The following is an 18,877-nucleotide window of genomic DNA, read 5'->3' on the forward strand; positions in this document are numbered from 1 at the left end:
GGTAGTTTAGGGGTTTCCAAAGAGAGTCATCTGCCATTGCCACTGCAAACTGAGCTATGCAGGGTATTAGGTGTGTTGTCACTCTGTCCTGGAACTTCTCATCTCCTCCAAGCATATTTTCTAGCTGTGGAAATAAAAAGCTTGTCAAACAGATCCAGGCTCAGATAAACCCAGCCAAAAGTACTTCTAGCTCTGGTTTTCAGGTACTCAAGAGTTACGTCAAGGAGCATTAGTGGGAGTGCACTGGTCTGCAAAAGTTCAACAATAGGCAGAAACCTTATGGAATGAAGATGTTTAGAAAGAGGATTAAAAAAAAAAAATCAGTGATTCAGAGCCTTAGGCAAAGCAGTTAATACTGTCTGAAGCCTAAAGACAAATGAATTAATTCCTCCCTTTTTGTTAAGAAAAAGGATTGAAGCCTGATAGTTAAAAAAAAAAAAAGTCTGTCAGATTAAAAAGGCCCACCAAACCCAACAGCTATGAATTGAGGTTTTTTTGTGTATTTGTCAGTACCTGATCGACCAGAGGAATCATCAAGGTTTCTGCTCTTTCCTTACTCAGGAACTTCTGGGTGTCAAACAGGAAAAGCTTGTGCAGACAATCCAGGGTGAACTGCAGCAGTAGGCAGCTTTTTTCTGTGCTATTCTCAGAATCAAAGAAAGCTTCATCTACATAACAATCAAGAAGATGAAAAAAAATTCATCAAAAAAAGGAAAAGACAAAACTTCCTCACAAGACAGAAACATGTTAGTTTGTGAATATAGCTAAAGGATGTACTACACAGCAATGAGGTACTAATTGCTCAGAGCAGTAAAGCGGATGCAATCTGGTATCTGGATTTCAGCTGATGCCCTAGCAGGTCTGCCACTGCCCTTCACAGTCAGCTGGGGGTAACAGGGAATAGCCACAGCGCACAGGGAAAGTGCTTGGCCCTACCTGTGGATATGAAGAATTTCTTCACATTACTACAAATGGGATGGGCAAATAGTTTGCCATACAAAAAAAAGTAATACCTATTTTTGCCCAGAAAGCAGAGGTGTCTGAATACACCAGATAGCATATAAGAGAAGTCAATGAATGGAGAAATACAATAGGAGAAAACCCCCCAAACAAACAAGTCACCCTCTTTCCACACCATTTCACTCTCGTGGAACTCACTGGGGCTGACATTGAAAACTTTCATGTGGTCTCAACTTTGTACTGGCAGCCCAGAGCCCATGAATGAAAAATGTCCTTTGGTTCCATCAGAATAAGAAAGATACCTTAGTTATAAGAGAAAGGAGAAAGAGAAATGGGAGGTATATGCCATGAAGTAAATCCTGTACGACTAAACTTTCAGCAATTATAACTAACCTCTTTCAGCTATCAGAGTGAGCCTGCTAATGCCTCTCTGTACATAGGAACTGAACTTACCAGTTTTAGAAATGTTGACCTGGTTCAGTGTCTCGGCAAACGGCTTCACCAAATGACCAGCAAACAGGGTGAAGAGACCCTTGAGGTTGTCTGCGATGCAATCTGCTATTCGGTAGAACGTCAGTAGTCTGTCTTTTAGGGCAGACTCCGTTTTGGACCAATCAAAGAGCTGAAAGTGAAAGGCAGATTAGCTCTTTCCTGTGTCTATGCACTGAAAATGTGCTGATGCAGATGAATTATGTTTAAACTTTGTACCTTGAAGAAGAGTGGTCTGAAGGAAGCCTCAGAAAGTTTCATAACCATACTTATTAGACAATCAATAATGTAAGCCTCTGTCTTGCCAACTCCCTCTAAATCATCCTAGAAAAAGTAGAAAACATAATTCTTAAGTCTGAAATTTAAAAATTTGACCTTTCAAAGCACGTTTTAATTTTGTCTGTCTCAGACTAAATACCTAACCATAGTGTTTTCTACCCCAAGAACAATTCCAGAACAGAGTATCTGATACCCAGAATTTCAGAGCACATATGCAATGGAAACTACTAATGTTTTTTACAACAACTGATAGAATTAGCATGTAGAGGTTTAGCTGCTGCTGATCACCCCCCTAAAGAAGCCACCTGGGCATGCTCTGTTCGGAAGTCCAGGGCTTTCATGAAAAACGCCGTCAGCTCAGACTGATGGGAGATCAGGTGCTCCTTCTCCATACCAATGATGTGCTCCTTCAAAATGTTCATAAGGGGACCCAGGCAGTTCTGCCAAAAGAAAAGCAAAGCAATGCAAGGGCAACAGTGATACTGACAGGAACCGGGACACATAACAAGGGAATTGCATTTTTGCACTTCACACATTTACTCATTAAAATACTGTTGATTAAATAAACATTTCCCTGCACTTTTTGGGGGCTTAATTTAGTAGGATTCCTGAAAAGAGTTTGGTCTCCCCTCTTCCATACTGGAGATACCAGTTAAGTTTGAAAAGTTTGCAGCTATGAGACTGGAGCAAAGCGCAGATGAAAATTATGACTTAAGTCATGTTCCCAGCAGATAAATCAAGGCCTTTAAGAATAGGATGGTCTCTCAAGCATTCATCATCCAAAACACTAAGGACATGAAACTGGTGCATTTCTCCCAGACCTAACTTTCCCGAATCACCATTGTAATACACAAGAAAACAGAGATAATATAGAGACTGTGCTAGGTTTGGCTGGCATGGAGTCAATTTTCTTCACAGCAGCTCATACAGTGCTGCGTTTTACATCTGTGACCAAAACAAGGCTGATAACGCACCATGTTTTAGCTGTTGCTGAACAGTGCTTGCAACGTGTTAGGGCTTGCTTTGCTGGGGCTTGCTTTGTTTCCTGCTCTGCTGCACCAGCGAGTAGGCTGGTGGTGGTGAACAAGGACACAGCCGGAACAGCTGAACCAGATTTTGAACTCCTCGTCTCTTTTTTTTTCTTTCTTTCTTTTTAATCACAATGCAAAAGAATGAAAAAACTCCTTACCTTCCGGGTATCTGCCACTTCACTGTAACACTTTGTAACTGCAGGCAAGAGTATTCTGGGAGCAAGCCTTGTAGCTAGGATTGTTTTCAATGACATTACACGTAAGCTTATCTGGGAAGAAGGACCAAACTCGACCATAATCTTTTCCAAGCGGACAACCTAAGAGGCAATCCAACAAAAGTCAGGCATGCTTAGAACAACGCAAGAACTTACTCCACAGCAGTTGCCTGCTGCAAGGCAACTGTCAGATGGGAATTTTGCCATCTGCACTCCTTGGAGCACCTTGCGTTAAGATGTCTGTGTAAGGAGCTTCACTGTCTTCAGAAAACAAACACTGAAAAAATGTGCATGTCAGCAGCAGGGGGTCAGAATCACAACTACAGCTCCTAGGCACACATTTAATGAGATCACAGATATTACAGAATGATCTATCAGGATTCATCTCCCTTTTCAAAGAGGCAAACTGCAACCTATCAGAGAGAGACGCTGGAGATGCTCTCATAGTCTTTATCTTAGTTATCTGCATCAGAAAGTGAGTAGAGGAGTAAAACGTTATGACCTTCCACATAGTTGGCACGCACTCCTACTTCACAAAAAAGTTCTCTCTGCAGCTTCTAGGAACCGGGCAGATCCTGTCCCCCTTTACGTATCCACAGGAGTCAGATAGCTCACCTGCAGCAAGCAATCCAAAAGGTAAGGACTAAGGAAGTGTGGTAATGTTTCTGCAACCTTCAGCAGAGCAGTGACTGCACTCAGCAAGTAAATCTCGTTGGAGACCAGCTCCTTCTTATTTTTTAAAGTCTTCAACAGTGCTGGCATCAGCCTGTGAATAAGCAAGAATATACAGTGAGAGGTGAAACCATTTCGAGGCACATTTCCAATCACATAAATCCAGCTGTTAAGTCTGCAGGGACGATTTTCATGCATATTTTTACATATGTATTTGAGAAAACTCAGTATTTGGGCTTCTTCTGCTGTATTTCATTTTTTTGAAGCTAATGAAGGATATTTAGAATCACAGAATCATTGAATGGTTTGGGTCAGAAGGGATCTTTAAAGATCATCCAGTCCAACCATCCTGCCATGGGCAGGGACATCTTTCATTAGACCAGGCTGCTCATAACCCTGTCTTTCTTTTAAAGATTTAATGGCAATAAGAAACTCCTATCTGTAATGAGATAAAACAGTCTTAAAAGTGACAAGTTAAATGCTTAAATTCTTCTTGAACAGGGAGAATAAAATAATGGAACATGCAGGGTTTCCAACTGTACTGGTTCTCCTGTTTTTAAATGCAACCTGTTCTGCAGTAAAAATACAAAACATGGTCTCACTTTTCTAAAGCCACAAAAGATTGCTTCTCTGTTCAGAGTAGCAGACTCCATGAGGAACTCCACTGATTATAGAACTTCTACAGTTTCCCCACTGGCTTCTTTGTTCAATGATCAGGAAGCACCTTCAAGCACTACAAATATTTTTATTCTTATCTACACAAAACACACGCCTGAGCAGTCTGCCACTTGGTCTTCACCAGCATTCCTTCATGCTGCTGTAGCTGGCTCTGTTAGAGAGGACCCAGCCGTACCTTGGGAGCTGAGGTATTGCCTGGGCTTTCAGTGTACAGGTGACCTCAGCTATGCAGAGCAAGGCACTTCCCATCACGTTCTTCTCCTCCTTCTCTGAAGAAATTAGATCAACGGCAGTTTTCAGAACAGGCACAAACGGCACTGGATTTTCTGTGCCAAAACCTTTGCAGAGCAGCTTGAGGCTGAACAAAGCAGTCTGCCTGTTGATGGCTTGCTCCTCTTCTTCCTCCTTCCTTTTACACTGCACAATAGCAATGAGCTCAGGAACCAGCTCCAAGAGCTGCAGGATCTAGGAAGACAAGAGCACACACCCAAGAGACACAATTAGAAACTCAGAACCCACAAGGTAGCTATGGGCTCACTACCCCCGCACTGCCTGCCAGATTTGGCACCAGTGCTCAATATCTTCACATCAAGCAAACCACTTCTACATCGCTTTCCCTCTGGGTACTTCTGCTAAAGGAACAGTTTAACTGCATCACCTCACCTGGCTCTTCTGCCACCTTGTGCGCTGCTGCACCTTATTGTTCAAGAGGTCCATTGCCTTACGTCTGACAGATGGGAGCTGATTCGTCATTAGTCCCCTAATTACAGGGATGAAGGTTTCTGTTGGCAGTAAGGCATTGACCTACAAGAATACACAAACAAAACAACACCATGAACACTCTTCCACGCACTGTGACAAAGTAGCCTCCAAAAAAAGACAAAAACTCTCTTCAACTTCCCACATGGGTTTCAGAAACCAAGAAGAGAGGACAGGCCAGCAGTGCTATACCTGAGGCAAGCAAAGGAACAAAGCAGGTTCCAGTTACAGTACTTAATGTATGTTCACCGGCTGCTAACCAGCCAATATCCACTTGCTTCAAGGTTTTCTCAGCAATTCCTTTTGTCTGCACTAGTGAGCTATCCCTCCTTATCCTGAAATACTTCTGGTAGTGCCCTGTGCATGTGTATATCATGAAAACTGGAGTATGCTTCACAGAAAAAAAAAAATCCAAGCTGTGAAAAGGTGTGTGCTCCACAGCATGCAACAAAGCAGGTACTCCAGTTCCACAAATATACTTCTGATCAGAAAAAAGTCAGAAAGAAAAGCATAAGGATTTGTTTTTCTCCTTTTAAATTCCATGTAGAAATATAGAGCAGTTCCATTAGCATTAGTTAAATCATTTTATATAAGAGTTAACAGTGAGAAATGCTGCCAAAAGCCATTCTTCCCCACCAGACAGCAAAACAACTGCTTCCAGGCAGCAGAACACTAACCAGAGGAAATAAGCTTTCCTAATTATTTTTCCTGGTTGTTCTGTGTAAGCTGTTAGCTGTAGCTAAAGTTGTTAGACAAACTTAAATAACAAAGCACCAAGTTACAGACCATCCAATAAAGATTAGTACTAATCCAACAAGAAATCCTATAAAGGTTTCAATCATATTAATAAACAACAGCAGAAATGTCCCACTGCTAACATGGTGCTAATGAGACCTACTTTATCCAGCGTATCGTAGGACTTGCTAAGCAGAACCCTCCAAAATTTGGCTGTTGGCTTGTCCACGTTTCCTTCCACTGAAGACGCCACGGTGTTTATGTAGTGCAGAACTTCCTCTAACAGCCTAGATGGAAAGGAAGCACCAACGATTCTAAAGAAGTTGACTTTATTAGTGGAAAGTATAAAATTCAATGAAACAGCAATAATAAAGGAAAATGAAACACCTAATGGAGAGACCAGCAGATCACACCTACATACTAACAAAAAGCTATGGTAAGCAGGAAAATCATGGGCACACTAAAGAAGTCCATTCGGTACCCCCAAATTAGTGTCTACATAGAACAGTAGTTCTACCTAAGAACTCTACTTTAAAACAATCTGAGAAGATGCAGATGTTTAAAAATGGGCATTTAAGGAATACAGCAGTTAAAATAAATTTGACACCTTTATTCACTTAAAACAAACAAAACAGTTAAGCCTCCACAAAAGAAACCCTCAGTTTTGTATCATTGGCTGTTATTGCCCAATGACTACAACTGTGATCTGTAATTACTGTTGATTTCCTTACACCTGTAGAGGGGCACCCATGAACAACATTTTTTTCCCCTACAAATTAAGCGATATGTTTTGCTAAAAATCTGGAATTCTTTTAGAAACTCCATCATCAATAGCGTAACAGTTATGGCCAAGTATGTAAATAAGAACTATCAGAAATACAGAAAGAGTGGATATTGTATAGAGCAGTCTTTAGGAAACAAATTCCACATCATATTAAAAAGCAAAACAAAACCACAAAACCCAAATAACCTGCATATAATAAATATAGTTTGTTGCCTTGCTCGTTGCAAGGACAACATTAAAAGTATCCTGGGGGAAAAATATGTTCCAATGGGACTGCACTTAAAAAAATATTCCCAGATTGCATTAAAAGCCAAAAATAGGAGAGGAGCAGATGTAAAGCATACCTCTGTTCCAACTTCTGCAGCTCTTCTGTTTCTTCACATTCTACTATCTGGTTTAAAAAGAAAGAATGAAAAAGCTAAGCACGAAACTTGCATCCCCTCAGGAAGTTAATATCCCAGTGGATGCAAATTTGTTTGTTTGGAATGAAATGGCCACTAATGTGGTAATTACAAGTTCCCCACATCTGCACTTAAGCCATCATTCTAGAAGAAAATACGAGAATCTTAGGCAATATAGTTACAGTAGCAAATAAATTTCATTCTGGTGAATAACATTCAGCTGAAACACTGGGAACTACTTCCAGCTACAGCCACAGCCTAAGATTTCTAACATTTTGTCTTTTCAGTGTTAATAGTATGAATTCCACACCAAACTTGGAGTAATACCAACTGTGAGTGAAATCCCACACCTCATAAAGCCACTGGGACTAGAATTTCACTCTATGAACTCTTTACCTAGTCACACCAGCCACACAAACTGAGTGTGTGGAAAAGCCTTACTAAAAACTAATTAGCATTCCTGAGAGGTTCCAAAACTGTTGTAACAAAGGTGTCAACAAGATACACATGATAATGTATTCTTTCATCCACCTTAAGTGTAAAGCCATACTGAAAAGCAAATTAAACCTCATCTGTTACAGTACAGAACGATTACTTAATGTGAGCAGTTTAAAAGCAGTCTGCCATTATTACCTTTTTCACAAAACTCTGAGAGGACAGAAGTTGTGACATGAAGGAGACTGACAAGAATTTGAAATGCCGGAGTTGTTTGTCTGAGTGAGACTCCACGTTAAAGAGCTGCCCATCCTGATTTTTTAGCTGCGTCTTGCATGTTTTTGACTTTTTTGGCTCAGGATCATCTGTTGAAAACATTCACAAAACAAATTTGCAGCCAAGAAAAAGAGACTAATTTCTGATTTGATTTCTGATTGCAGAAACAAAGTAAAATTGCAGTCAGATGCCTATCAAAGATAGTAATTCCAAAATCACATTAACGCTCAAAAAAAAAAAGCTCTGAAATTTCACAGGAGATAAATTAAATATTAAAACATATTGCTTATTTTTTGCTCCACTATATTGTAGTAGAAAGAAATGAAACCTTAAAAAAAAACAGAAATTACTGGTAGTCCCTGCAATCTTGTCTGCTATGAATAATAGCTTCTTATTTTAACTAAATTATTTACTGTTCCTTCTGCATGAGGACTACTGTTTGATTTATAATTAAAAGTGTGGGGAAAAAAGTAAACACATATCTTAGCAATTTTATTAAGAAAAATATTTTTTAAAAAGTCAGAGTAATTCTGTATCCCTTAGTCTTCTGTCTAGAGCAGTACTAGGAAGGTTTGCATGCATTTGCTGGCTCTGGTTCATGGTTACCTTCTTTGTTCTCTGGCAGCTCTGTCAAGTACTGGATTATTTTCATCATGCTCTGGAACTGAGACTGTACATCAAATTCACAACAGATGGAAATCCAAAATTCAGTGTCTGCTTCCAGAACAGCATCCTGTTATGGTTTAGAAAGAGGGAAAAAAAAAGTATTTCAAGAATTAAAAAACAACAACCTATAATCATAAAAAGACTCAAAAGCTCCTCAGTTTCTGAAAAAGCCATGGTGAGCTGCTTGAACACCAAGGGTAACAGTAGCAAGTTCTTGGAGAGAACATAATTCCCGAGGGCGTAGAAAGAGATTAAATGCCTACAGCAAAGATTGTATCTGCTCACCAACATTCCTTTAATAATTCTTTTTGCTTTCCCCATAAACTGTGCTTTCATCTAATCTGAGGGCCTGCCTATGCAGACATAATAGGGTTTATCTTGGTCTGTACAGGAAAGCCAGTACGACGTTTCATGAACACAGTCAAATAAGAAAAACAACTTTAAAAATATTGAAGCACTTCATAATTACATGATCAGCTCTTCAGGTCATGGATTGCTGTACAATACCATCGGATTCATCATTCAAGATGCAGAGCAAATCAGTATTGTGTCTGCAATACAAACTGTAGTCAACATCACCATCGGGTTCTGCTATGGCACAAACTCAAAGCTCACTACTTATTTTAGCATAACCCAGGGGCTCGGCTTGCACCTTCTTAAAGGCAAGACCACGACCAGAGAGGAGTAGATGGGTCTCTTGAGGACAAAGTTGACCCTTCAAATCTGCTGACCTTTTCTGTGCTTGGTGTCGTGGTCACAGTTTTGGTCACATACTGCTCAAACAGCAGCACCAGCAGGACCCAGAGGAACTTCTCTCCTCCCACCGTGGAGATCAGCTGGGCCAGGATGGGCAGGCGCCGGTGCTCCGGCACATGGGGCAAGGCGTCCACAAACACACGGATGATTTTTATCACCACTTCTTCCACTCTTCCTGAGGACTCTGACAAATCGCTGTCCTTAGCCTGCGTACAGACGGGTCCAACAGTTCACACAGGTTATCGCAGTCCACTACAAGTTCGTTCTTGTAAACTGAGAGAAGTTCTTGTAAACTCTCTTGTAAAGTGAGAGAAAGCACTACATGCCTGGTAAAAGCATTGCCAAAGTATAATCTCAAGGACAATATAAGCGCTCCAAAATAAAGAGTTTTCAATCACATAGTTCTTTTTCAGTGTTTAAGGAAGATGCTTCAAATAAAATTAAAAAAAAAAACAAAACCAAACCAAAAAAACCAGTTACTTGGCACTAGCTGAAACAAGGGGGTTTTCAAAGGAAACCAATACTGCACCCTTCCAAAAGCTTTGCCTGTGAGCCTGATAGTTGGGGTCTGGAATTCAAAAGCCTAGTAAAAATAATGCAAGGAGGCTCCATGATCTCAGGTAGGTAACATTATGCCCTCCCCACATGTAATAATGCTGTGTGCCATAAATAATTTGTCACAGAAACTTGTGATGGCTGCTATGAAAGGTTTTAAATAAAATAATAAATAAAAAATGGTTTGTAACCATTTATCTTAGATGTCCAGACAAAAACAAGAAAACCCATGCAAACACCAGATGGAAGAAAAAAAGCACTTGTCAAATATTTTATCTTTCCACTTCCTTCGGAGCATGTTATACTGATATGACCATGACATTATTGTAGGACTAATAACCTTCTTCTCATTCCCAATGGCTCCTCTACTGAACTTGCCTCCTGTTTTTATGATGAAAAGCTTGAACTTAAAGCACGTTTCAGGTCCTCTTTAGGTACAGCTGTGATGCTGTTTTGGCTAAACCATGTTTTAAGTGCAGGAGTTCAAAGTATTTAAAAGAAGTAATAGCCTGATGAATTCAGAGTTGGTCAGATGAGAAGTAGTCTGTTAACATGATTACTACATAATTTAATATCTAAAAAGAATCCTAGGACAGACTACAACTTATTCTACCACTGATAATCTAAACCATTTACTCACTAATCTTATTGTTCACTTTTTTTCTACACCTTTGCAATAATTAGACAAATTTACCTGTATGAGAGCAGGAATAACCATCTGCACTGTCTTATTAATTACTTGGAATGTGTACGTATCATCCAGACGCAAGACATTTGCTCCCATGAATGTAAAAATGGGCATAATGTTATGGAGAACTTTATCCTGGAAAAGAAGACAGATGAGATTAGTTTATTCTTTTGAACTGTGGTGCTCTGCCTATTAAACCTTAAGGGCTTTCTCCTTCCCACAAATGCCACTAGATTCCTGTAAAAGAACATGAGAATGGTTAGAATCTTCCGAAATCTCCACTAAACTAATTTTAAATCTATAGTGTCCCTTAAAGCTACTTATAGTGTAAATGTTAGAGTTCTAAATATTATTTAGAAACCAAGATACACTTCCAAGCAAGTAATCAGAGCGTGGAAATTGAGAACTTAGTCTGATGAAACACCTTGGATTCTTCACCTCAGTGACATGGTAGCATAACAAACAAAATCAGCCTTGGGAAGATGTGCAGAAGCACAAATGGGAGTGTAGCACAGATTCCAGTGACTTTCATACCTTTTTATATGTGTAAAGCATCTTCCAATATCTATAATCATACAATGGAAACCAACTATGCTCATTTTAATTTTTGGCTTTTTTGGAGACTAGACTGTAATCACAATAACTAATTTTAAGAGGGCTGGATTAGAGATGTAACCCAGCTCAAGAGCTGGTTTCCTAGATTTTGCCAGAACTTAGAGCAAGAAGTTATGTGCATATTTTTCATTCAGTTTTAGTGAACTGAAGGAGTGTTTTAGATTTAAAAAGAGATTAGGCTCATATAAAATATTTCCTTGTATTCTGATCTTGAAAATCTTATAAGAGCCAATACTGATGTAGAACAAAAGCCTGATTCTAGAGCAGGTGACAGCAGTAAGTTGGCAACAAGCAAAAAAAGCCCAACAATAAAAGACCCAAACCCAAACCCTCCACAAGTTTGTCAAAAACATTCCGGTTTTGCTTTTTGGGAAATGTGCTATCTTTCCAAATGTGTGGAGAAAGTACTCAGGGAAAGATAAAGACGTAAACCGAGTTGGATACATCTGGATATATTTTCCCGTTTTTATGGTTTCAAAGCAAAAAGAAACAAAAAAATCTTACTTAGAAGAGTGAGTGTATAGTAAAATTTCAACTCATAGAAAAAAAGGCCTGTTTCTTGGTCGATTAAAATCACACCAACCTGGTTTTATCATCAACTACATCTACTAATGTGCCTCATTGCAAGTCACAAATGACTACTGACTGAAGCATCACAACAGAGGTTTGTTTTCACGTAAAATGGAACAGAAAGCCCCAACAGACCAGGGAACGTGTAGTTTTTGCCTCTTGCTCCCTTCAGAAAGTTTCTCCCCACAGAACAGCTTTACACGTTCTTCATTCTTCCCAGTATTTGAAACTTGAACAGCAGACATAAATTTCAGGTACTACTTACAGGAAACATGCCAGCAACAGCACCAAGGAGAAGCAGAGCATGGTGGTGCGTCTGGGGCATTTTAGAAATCCTGATGCACTGAACTATGACTTCCACATTGAATTTTTCTTTATCAAGGATATCTGCAAGTAAAACACATTCACCGATTAACACTTCAATGGTCCACCACGTAGGAATAAACAGTATACTCAAGCACTGGTTTCAACTTGCAAACCATACCTAAGGGATCTACAAAAAGTTATTAAGAAGGTAATTTGTATACCTTATCTCTCCTCAACAATACAGCATAGACTGAGAGAAGAAAAAAGTTAGAGGTCGTTGTTTTAATGCTGTACTGGTGAAAGAAGTACCAAGAAATGAGTCTGGCAGTTTTTACCTGCTAGGATCTTGCTAGCATCTGAAGACAATTTCTGACAGATGTTTAGCAGGCAGCTGAGGATTAGTTGCTTTGTATATTCCATGTTTTCTTCTTCTGATGCCATAGGTTCCAGACAACTACACATTCAGGAAAAAATACAGAAATTTAAAAAGGAGACAGAAAAATAAGTGACCAAACTGTATATTAAGATACAAATAAGAAACTGCAATCTTCATTCTACAGAAGTTCTAAACTGAGGCTTCTAAAAAGCATCTGCCAAGAAGCAGCTCTTCTTTTTTGTTTTCAAATACATAAACTGGTCTAATGAAATACTTTTATCAAAGCACGGTCAAGAGTGTAAGGTGAGTACCTGAAATATGACTGTCAGTCAATGTAAAGGTAAGTCATAAGGAAAAAAGATACATACTCAGTCTATATGTAAACTTTCCTAAGGGCTTGGACATAGGGCTGGCAGGAAAAGCAACAATTTTCTTAGCTTGCACTGGATGAAGGCTGTTCCACAACATTTTGTGAGGAATTTTAAAGCTTAAGTGTAATTGTAATAGCTCTGCAGAAGACACAAGTCCTATCAACTGTGCCAATTTTAGCACAGATGTCAACCGTCTTAGCAATCCCAAGCCCTCTATGTGAGAAACAGTCTTCCCATAAGAAGCTGTGCATCAGGTAAAAATCTTAAGAAGCCTATCACATTGTTTAAAAGGAAAAAAGTCATAACAATTTCCCATTCCCCTAATTTGATTTACGCAGAAGAAGTAAAGTAAAAAAGGCAAGCATAGCTACAAAACATGGCAACAAAGCAGAGATAAAGTAGCCTCTATTTTAATGTTTTACAGTGTCTGTGGCAGAACAGAAAGCTCAAGGACCCATGTTACGGAGGCACGATTACCGGCTCAGCAGGTTAAACAGCGTAGGTACCAATGCCTGCGGACGTCTAAGCTTCTTTTTATGCTGCAGGAGTTCCAGAATAAGCATAACCCTCTGCCAGCTGAAGTTGCTTGTTTCTGGTGCCAACTCTGCATCTTGAGGCTTTCTAAAGAAAAAAAAAGACAAACGATCAGAATATCCATCTGCAAAGAGAGTACATTGTTTCAGGGAACAAACACACAAGAGTAGAAATGATAAACTTTCTTTCACATAGTGATATCCTTTACTGCTTCTCATGGAGAGGTGGCAATGTGTGGGCTTTCAATTGAAACAGCAACACATTTTAATCAGCAGAAAATCCAGATTTTTTTTTTTTTTTTTTTTAAATTATGACGATAGCTCCATTGGTTCTCAAACAGCAAAATGGGTTGGTTTTCTTCTGCCAAAAGTAGCTCAGAGTTACTTTACTGTGCAGGGGAAAGGATGCTTATGCTTTCAATACAAACTATGAAATGCAGTAAAACAAGTGGCATTTTCAAACTGTACAGGTAATATTTTTAGGTTTCTAGTTATTTTACCTCTGTTGCTGCATTTTCTGCCTTCTAGTTTGCTGAACAGTGGCCAGACTTTTGGTTTTCTCAGGAGGCTCCAGTTCTCTGACAATCTGCTCAGCACACACTGAAATCTGAAACAAAAACCAATAACAACCCCTTCCTTTTCTTTTTTTTTAAAGGCGTCCCTTTCATGCACAAAACTGTATATAATCCACCAGTCATATCACCAATGTTTCTCAATGCCCACGCTACCTAGTAGTAACTCTTATAACAAATAAAATGAAGTCATTTCAAATTTAAGTAATATAATAAATTCCTATATGAAAGCTACAAAGAACATATATTGGGAGAAGTCTCCCAGCAACAGTAAAAAAGCAGTTTTTACCTAGAAAACCAAAAATCAGTGCTGGAGAAAGAAGTGACTTCTGCTGAATTCATTCATGTAGTATAGAAAATGAACAATGCATAGCTTTTAAATAAGTACCTTTTAGAAGCAGTCATTTGACTAACTTTTCATGCCATTAATACAATTGTATTATGTGCCAAATAGTTTCTGGTTCTGGTGTTACTTAACGTAGCAACACAAAACCCCTGCAACAAGTTTCAATGTATTTCGGTGTTCTAGAGTTTGGCACTTACCCCTTTAAACACGCTGCTGACAGTCTGGGCACAAAGTGGGTTCTTACAGTTTAACAGCAAGTCAAACAGGACTTTTAACAGCTTCTGTTGCACCATCCCATCGGACACAGCTGCAAAGAACAGTTTAGTAATCTACAGAACAGAAAAAGAAAGGATGCAGAGAAATTTACTGTAAAAGGGGAACAAAAATTACAAGCTCTGGAACTCTGCTATGTCAGATTATGTATGACACACTCAATCACACAAGCATGTTTGTATGAACATATATCATAAAAATTTGCATATTAACTATGTATCTGTACACATTCAGGAATCCTCAGGTACAAAGCACGTACTTCTGAAATATCCATCAGACACACTGGTTCCTGAAGTTTTTCACATGCCTTGCCTAGTAGGGGGAACAAACTTGCAGTTGCCAGCCTTTGGCAAATATACATTAGTTTCTGGCTAATAGAAGGTCTGAATTTGTACCCTCCTTCAAATGAAACTACTTCTCACCTACTGTATTTTCTTGACAATTTTTCCTCAGATGAAAAACATGAAGTAAAGCTCCTGTTTGACTGATAAAAACTAAGCACAGTGGAACAATAGTATCAGCAGGCAATGATACAGGTATTGACCTGCATGCAAAATACAACAATATTGCTATTCTATATTTGTCAAAATGCAAAAATAAAGCAAGCAGCAATTTGTCCTTCTGGTAAGTTTAAGAGAGAAAGTTTTGCAGCCTGTTTAGATGTTTCAAAAGTCACTGTGAAGAGCTTGAGAACTAGTACTAAAAGAAAGACAGGTCAAAAGCTGTGGACTCCTTAACAGAGAAAAAGTCTCTCTAAATCCAGCCCAAAACACTGCTGTTTGCTTTAAGCATAAAAATAAATCAAAGATCTTCCAGAAAGCCATACCTGCCCAAGTGCTGTGATCTGAAAAGGTGGAATTTCTTCATAGATTTTCTTGGCAGCATGCAGACTCTTGATAAATAAATCCAGACTCTGTTGATTCTTACATAAGAGAGTTGCTGAATATTCATTAAACTTTTGAAGGATGAGATGTAGGAGAACAGCTTCATCTTTCAACATTGCCTCAGGTTTCTTAAAGAGCTTCTCTAGCAACTGGTCTAGTGCAGGCAAGAGGTGAGAAAGAATCATCTGCAAACAGAGAAAATTCAGAAGGGAAGTTTCTATCCATTCTCATTTTTAACAAAATTCCAATAGAACAGATTCATTTTACTGCAACATCTCCTCTCTGATAACACACCGCATACAGTATTTTATGCAACAGCTATTCAACAGGAAAAATAAAAGACCTAAAAAATACTGGCACTTAAAGAATTCTAATATACTTAATAAGAGGAGGTTAATACATACAAATAAAATTGATAGTACTGCCTAACACATTACAGTACTGTACAAAAGACTCTTTATTCACTGATATCTAACCAAGGCAGTAAAATCTCTTCCGAAACATCATTCATTACCAGCAATATACATCCCTTTTCAGTAACATCAAGGGAGTTTCCTTAAGAACACCAGTGTAAAATTCTGCAGCCCCTGCATTTCTGGATGGAGCATGCACATGTTCTCTGTTTCATTAAATCATACTTTGCAGCACTACTGCATATTATTACAGGTGTCAACTTAATGCCCAATAGTCTAATGCATTATGAAGTTATTTAACAGCATTACTACTAACTGAAATTTGATTTCAGTGTTTCAATCAAGTGCAGAACCTATAAAACAACTAGAAAGGTGGCACCTACCTCCCCGTGGACTGCAGAAAGAATTTTCATCAAGTTTCTTGCAATATATGATGGGAAAATAGGGTTCTGTACAGAATTAAGTATGCTTTCCAAAGCTTCCAGTAATTTTTTCTTCTGGGATTTCTGTTTTGGTTGTGTCTCAAGCTCCTCAAAGAGAGTTTCTATAACCTAGTTCAATAATGAAGTGAAAATTAAGTTCTTTCCCTGCAATAAAAATACCTTAAAACAATGTTTATTCAATGCTTTTGTAATAATGCAATCAATATACAAACAAAATAAACCACAATTTAATAGATCTTATTTGGCTGATATTCTCAGTTCTCTGTATGTAATAAATAACTTGGATGTTTTTATAATCCTTTAAAAATATTATTTAAAATATCTATGTACTATAGTATACAATGAACTTTTCCAGGTAACTTGATTTCTCTTAGGAAAAATGGGAGCTCACAGCAGCAGACAAAACTGGTATTAATGAACCTTGATAATAAAAATACCTGTGTTATGTATGTAGAGTCAGATATGATCTCTTCTGTCTTTTGCTCCAAATGCTGAAGAACAGGATGAAATAGAGATTCTTTTATCCTGCTCAGGGAATGGAGGCAGTTGAGAGCAGCCCTTCGAACTTCACTCACAGGGCTACCCAAATTAATTAGCAAAGATATCACCACTGCAAAAAGAGCGAGGGAAGGGAGGAGGAAAAGACAACAGAATTAAGTGAAGTAAGGCCAGAACTCTACTGTGTCTGTCCCTGAAGAGGCATCAACATTAATTTGGACTTAAAAAGTAATCTCTTCACTATAAACCTCTAGACTACAAAAAGCCAACATGAATCTCACAGATCCATGGCTGTGATCTTCTTCATCAGAGTCCTTCTATTTGTGTTTAAGCTCAGAGAGTTCATATATTGCTACTGACTGCCATATCCTTGTACTGCACAGAAAGTAAGGTGCTGTAACTGACTTCTTCAGCATAGGAGCAAGTTTCTTTAAGACTTTTAAGGTTAAAAACCAGTGGTTTCACCTACTTCCAAGCTTGGGCTTGTAACTGCAGCAGTGAACCAGCAAGAAAGAGAACTGCCTCAGCCTACTACAGTTGAACATAAAAGACTATGTATATTTTTCATGATATAAAATACAGTAAAATTGCATTAAATTTAAAAATACTATTATTAAGTCTTACGGTGAGAGATAGATACTGCTTTACTTTACCTGGAGATGCTGGTGATAGCAGCTGTTTCTTTTTTTGGTATGTCTGTGATTCAAGAAGTGCATAGCCAATATATAAAGCTTGAGTCTGTAGCATTGCATTGACTTCATAGTTGAGATGATTTGAAAGATTGTAATTGTAAGTCCATAAAATGGAAAGGAAGTTGAAGAGCACCTCTGAATCTTTTAGATGTACCTTAAATTTTTTTAAAAAAGAAAAACAAAAGGAGAAAAGCACTTGTTTAGTAACTTTAATTTATTTGGCAAACTACTACTCACTACGTCTGATAAACTACTCAAAGAAATACACAGAAAGAACTAGACTCAGAAACAGTGTCTTTTGGGAAGAAAAAGTTATTGAGTAAGTGCTTTTGGGTAAACAGTACTTGCATGTGTATAAAGGCACATATTGATTAACAGCTGGTTTACTTAGTTTAACAGATAATTTGTAGTCTATAGGTATGTAAATACAAGGGGTTTTTTTCTTCTTATAACAGAGTGAAGCTGTATCCATAAGAACATTTGTAGAGTACATCAACTGTGCAAGAAAACTGCTGTATGCAAAATAAAGAAATTCTATTTCCTGTTTTGTGCAGCAGTAATCTTAACATTAAAAGTGCTTCAAGTAATTCTTGACATTTCCATCAGTCATACAAAGTGATTTTCAAAAGCCTATAAACCAGTATCTCAGAAGAACTGGGCATCCAACTTCCTTGTACAGCACAGCTTTTTGTGCTGAATCTTCACAATAAAATTTACTCTTAGAATTTGTCCTGGATTGGCTGTAGAGCCTTTATAGTAATAGAGCATGAACCAAAATTAATGAAGTCTGAATCATACATGTATCACTGACCATTGCAGACTTCCCCAATAATAACAGCTGTGCCATGCAAATTCAATTCATTTTTTCACACAACTACATCCAATGACCGTCAATCTGTTTTAGGATCTTTCTGTCAAAATCTAATGAGGATAGCTTGTGATTCTGAAGCAGTTACATTGTCTCCTAATAGTATCCCAAATCTATTCAAAGTTTTTGCTTACTACATGGTCTGGCAATAGCTAGCATGCTTTCTGTCTGCAAGATGCTCTTGGGAATCCTAAGAGCTCTTCATTCATCAACCAGGAGTACCCACTCAGCATCCTGCAGACTGAACACAGCTTGCCAGGACAACTGATACACTCTTGCCTATTCCCTTTTCCACAAATCCACTAAAATCTAGGTTCTAGCTATATTAACTGCTCTAGAGCAGGCAAAAATACCTTTCTTGTCCCTTTCAAATGAAACACCCTCAAAATCAGAGACCAGCAGTACTCCAGAAGTGAAAGAAGCAAATCACTACTGCAGCTGTTGCCTTCGTTAGGTCCTAGGACACCATTAACCCCATTTCACAAACCTCCTGTAGTCCCTCCTCCTACCTTATTCTTCTGTGCAATATGACAGAGCTTGCTCTGTCAAAAATCCCATGCAAATAACATCCTTCCTTCCCTGCTGACAGTCTTTAACTAGCCAGGCATTGAGTCAATCCCTTTAACAGCCCAGTGTCAGCACAATTTCACTAGATCTCAGAATGACTGATAATTAGACAAAGTTATATACAGGAATTAACATCAGAAGCACGTTTTGTTATTAAATCGTTGCTATTCT

The 18,877-nt window shown here is 38.5% G+C and overlaps 1 protein-coding gene across 1 annotated transcript in view; it reads right to left on the reverse strand.

Moving 5' to 3' along the window:
* Positions 1–18,877, reverse strand: part of HEATR1 (HEAT repeat containing 1) — a 33,551-nt gene that overhangs the window by 1,233 nt on the left and 13,441 nt on the right. The window contains 25 exon segments of the mRNA XM_010181556.1: position 1; positions 3–124; positions 514–668; positions 1,414–1,582; positions 1,669–1,773; positions 2,034–2,168; positions 2,918–3,076; positions 3,590–3,740; positions 4,500–4,789; positions 4,988–5,128; positions 5,982–6,105; positions 6,947–6,993; positions 7,637–7,803; positions 8,321–8,447; positions 9,112–9,342; positions 10,386–10,514; positions 11,830–11,951; positions 12,206–12,324; positions 13,095–13,238; positions 13,651–13,757; positions 14,266–14,397; positions 15,168–15,410; positions 16,022–16,189; positions 16,519–16,691; positions 17,233–17,425. The exon segment at position 1 is cut by the window's left edge and continues 33 nt beyond it. Of these exon segments, the coding sequence (XP_010179858.1) occupies position 1; positions 3–124; positions 514–668; positions 1,414–1,582; positions 1,669–1,773; positions 2,034–2,168; positions 2,918–3,076; positions 3,590–3,740; positions 4,500–4,789; positions 4,988–5,128; positions 5,982–6,105; positions 6,947–6,993; positions 7,637–7,803; positions 8,321–8,447; positions 9,112–9,342; positions 10,386–10,514; positions 11,830–11,951; positions 12,206–12,324; positions 13,095–13,238; positions 13,651–13,757; positions 14,266–14,397; positions 15,168–15,410; positions 16,022–16,189; positions 16,519–16,691; positions 17,233–17,425 (3,654 nt within the window).

This window comes from Mesitornis unicolor, unplaced genomic scaffold, assembly GCF_000695765.1.
Source record: "Mesitornis unicolor isolate BGI_N332 unplaced genomic scaffold, ASM69576v1 scaffold31183, whole genome shotgun sequence".
Lineage (NCBI taxonomy): Eukaryota > Metazoa > Chordata > Aves > Mesitornithiformes > Mesitornithidae > Mesitornis > Mesitornis unicolor.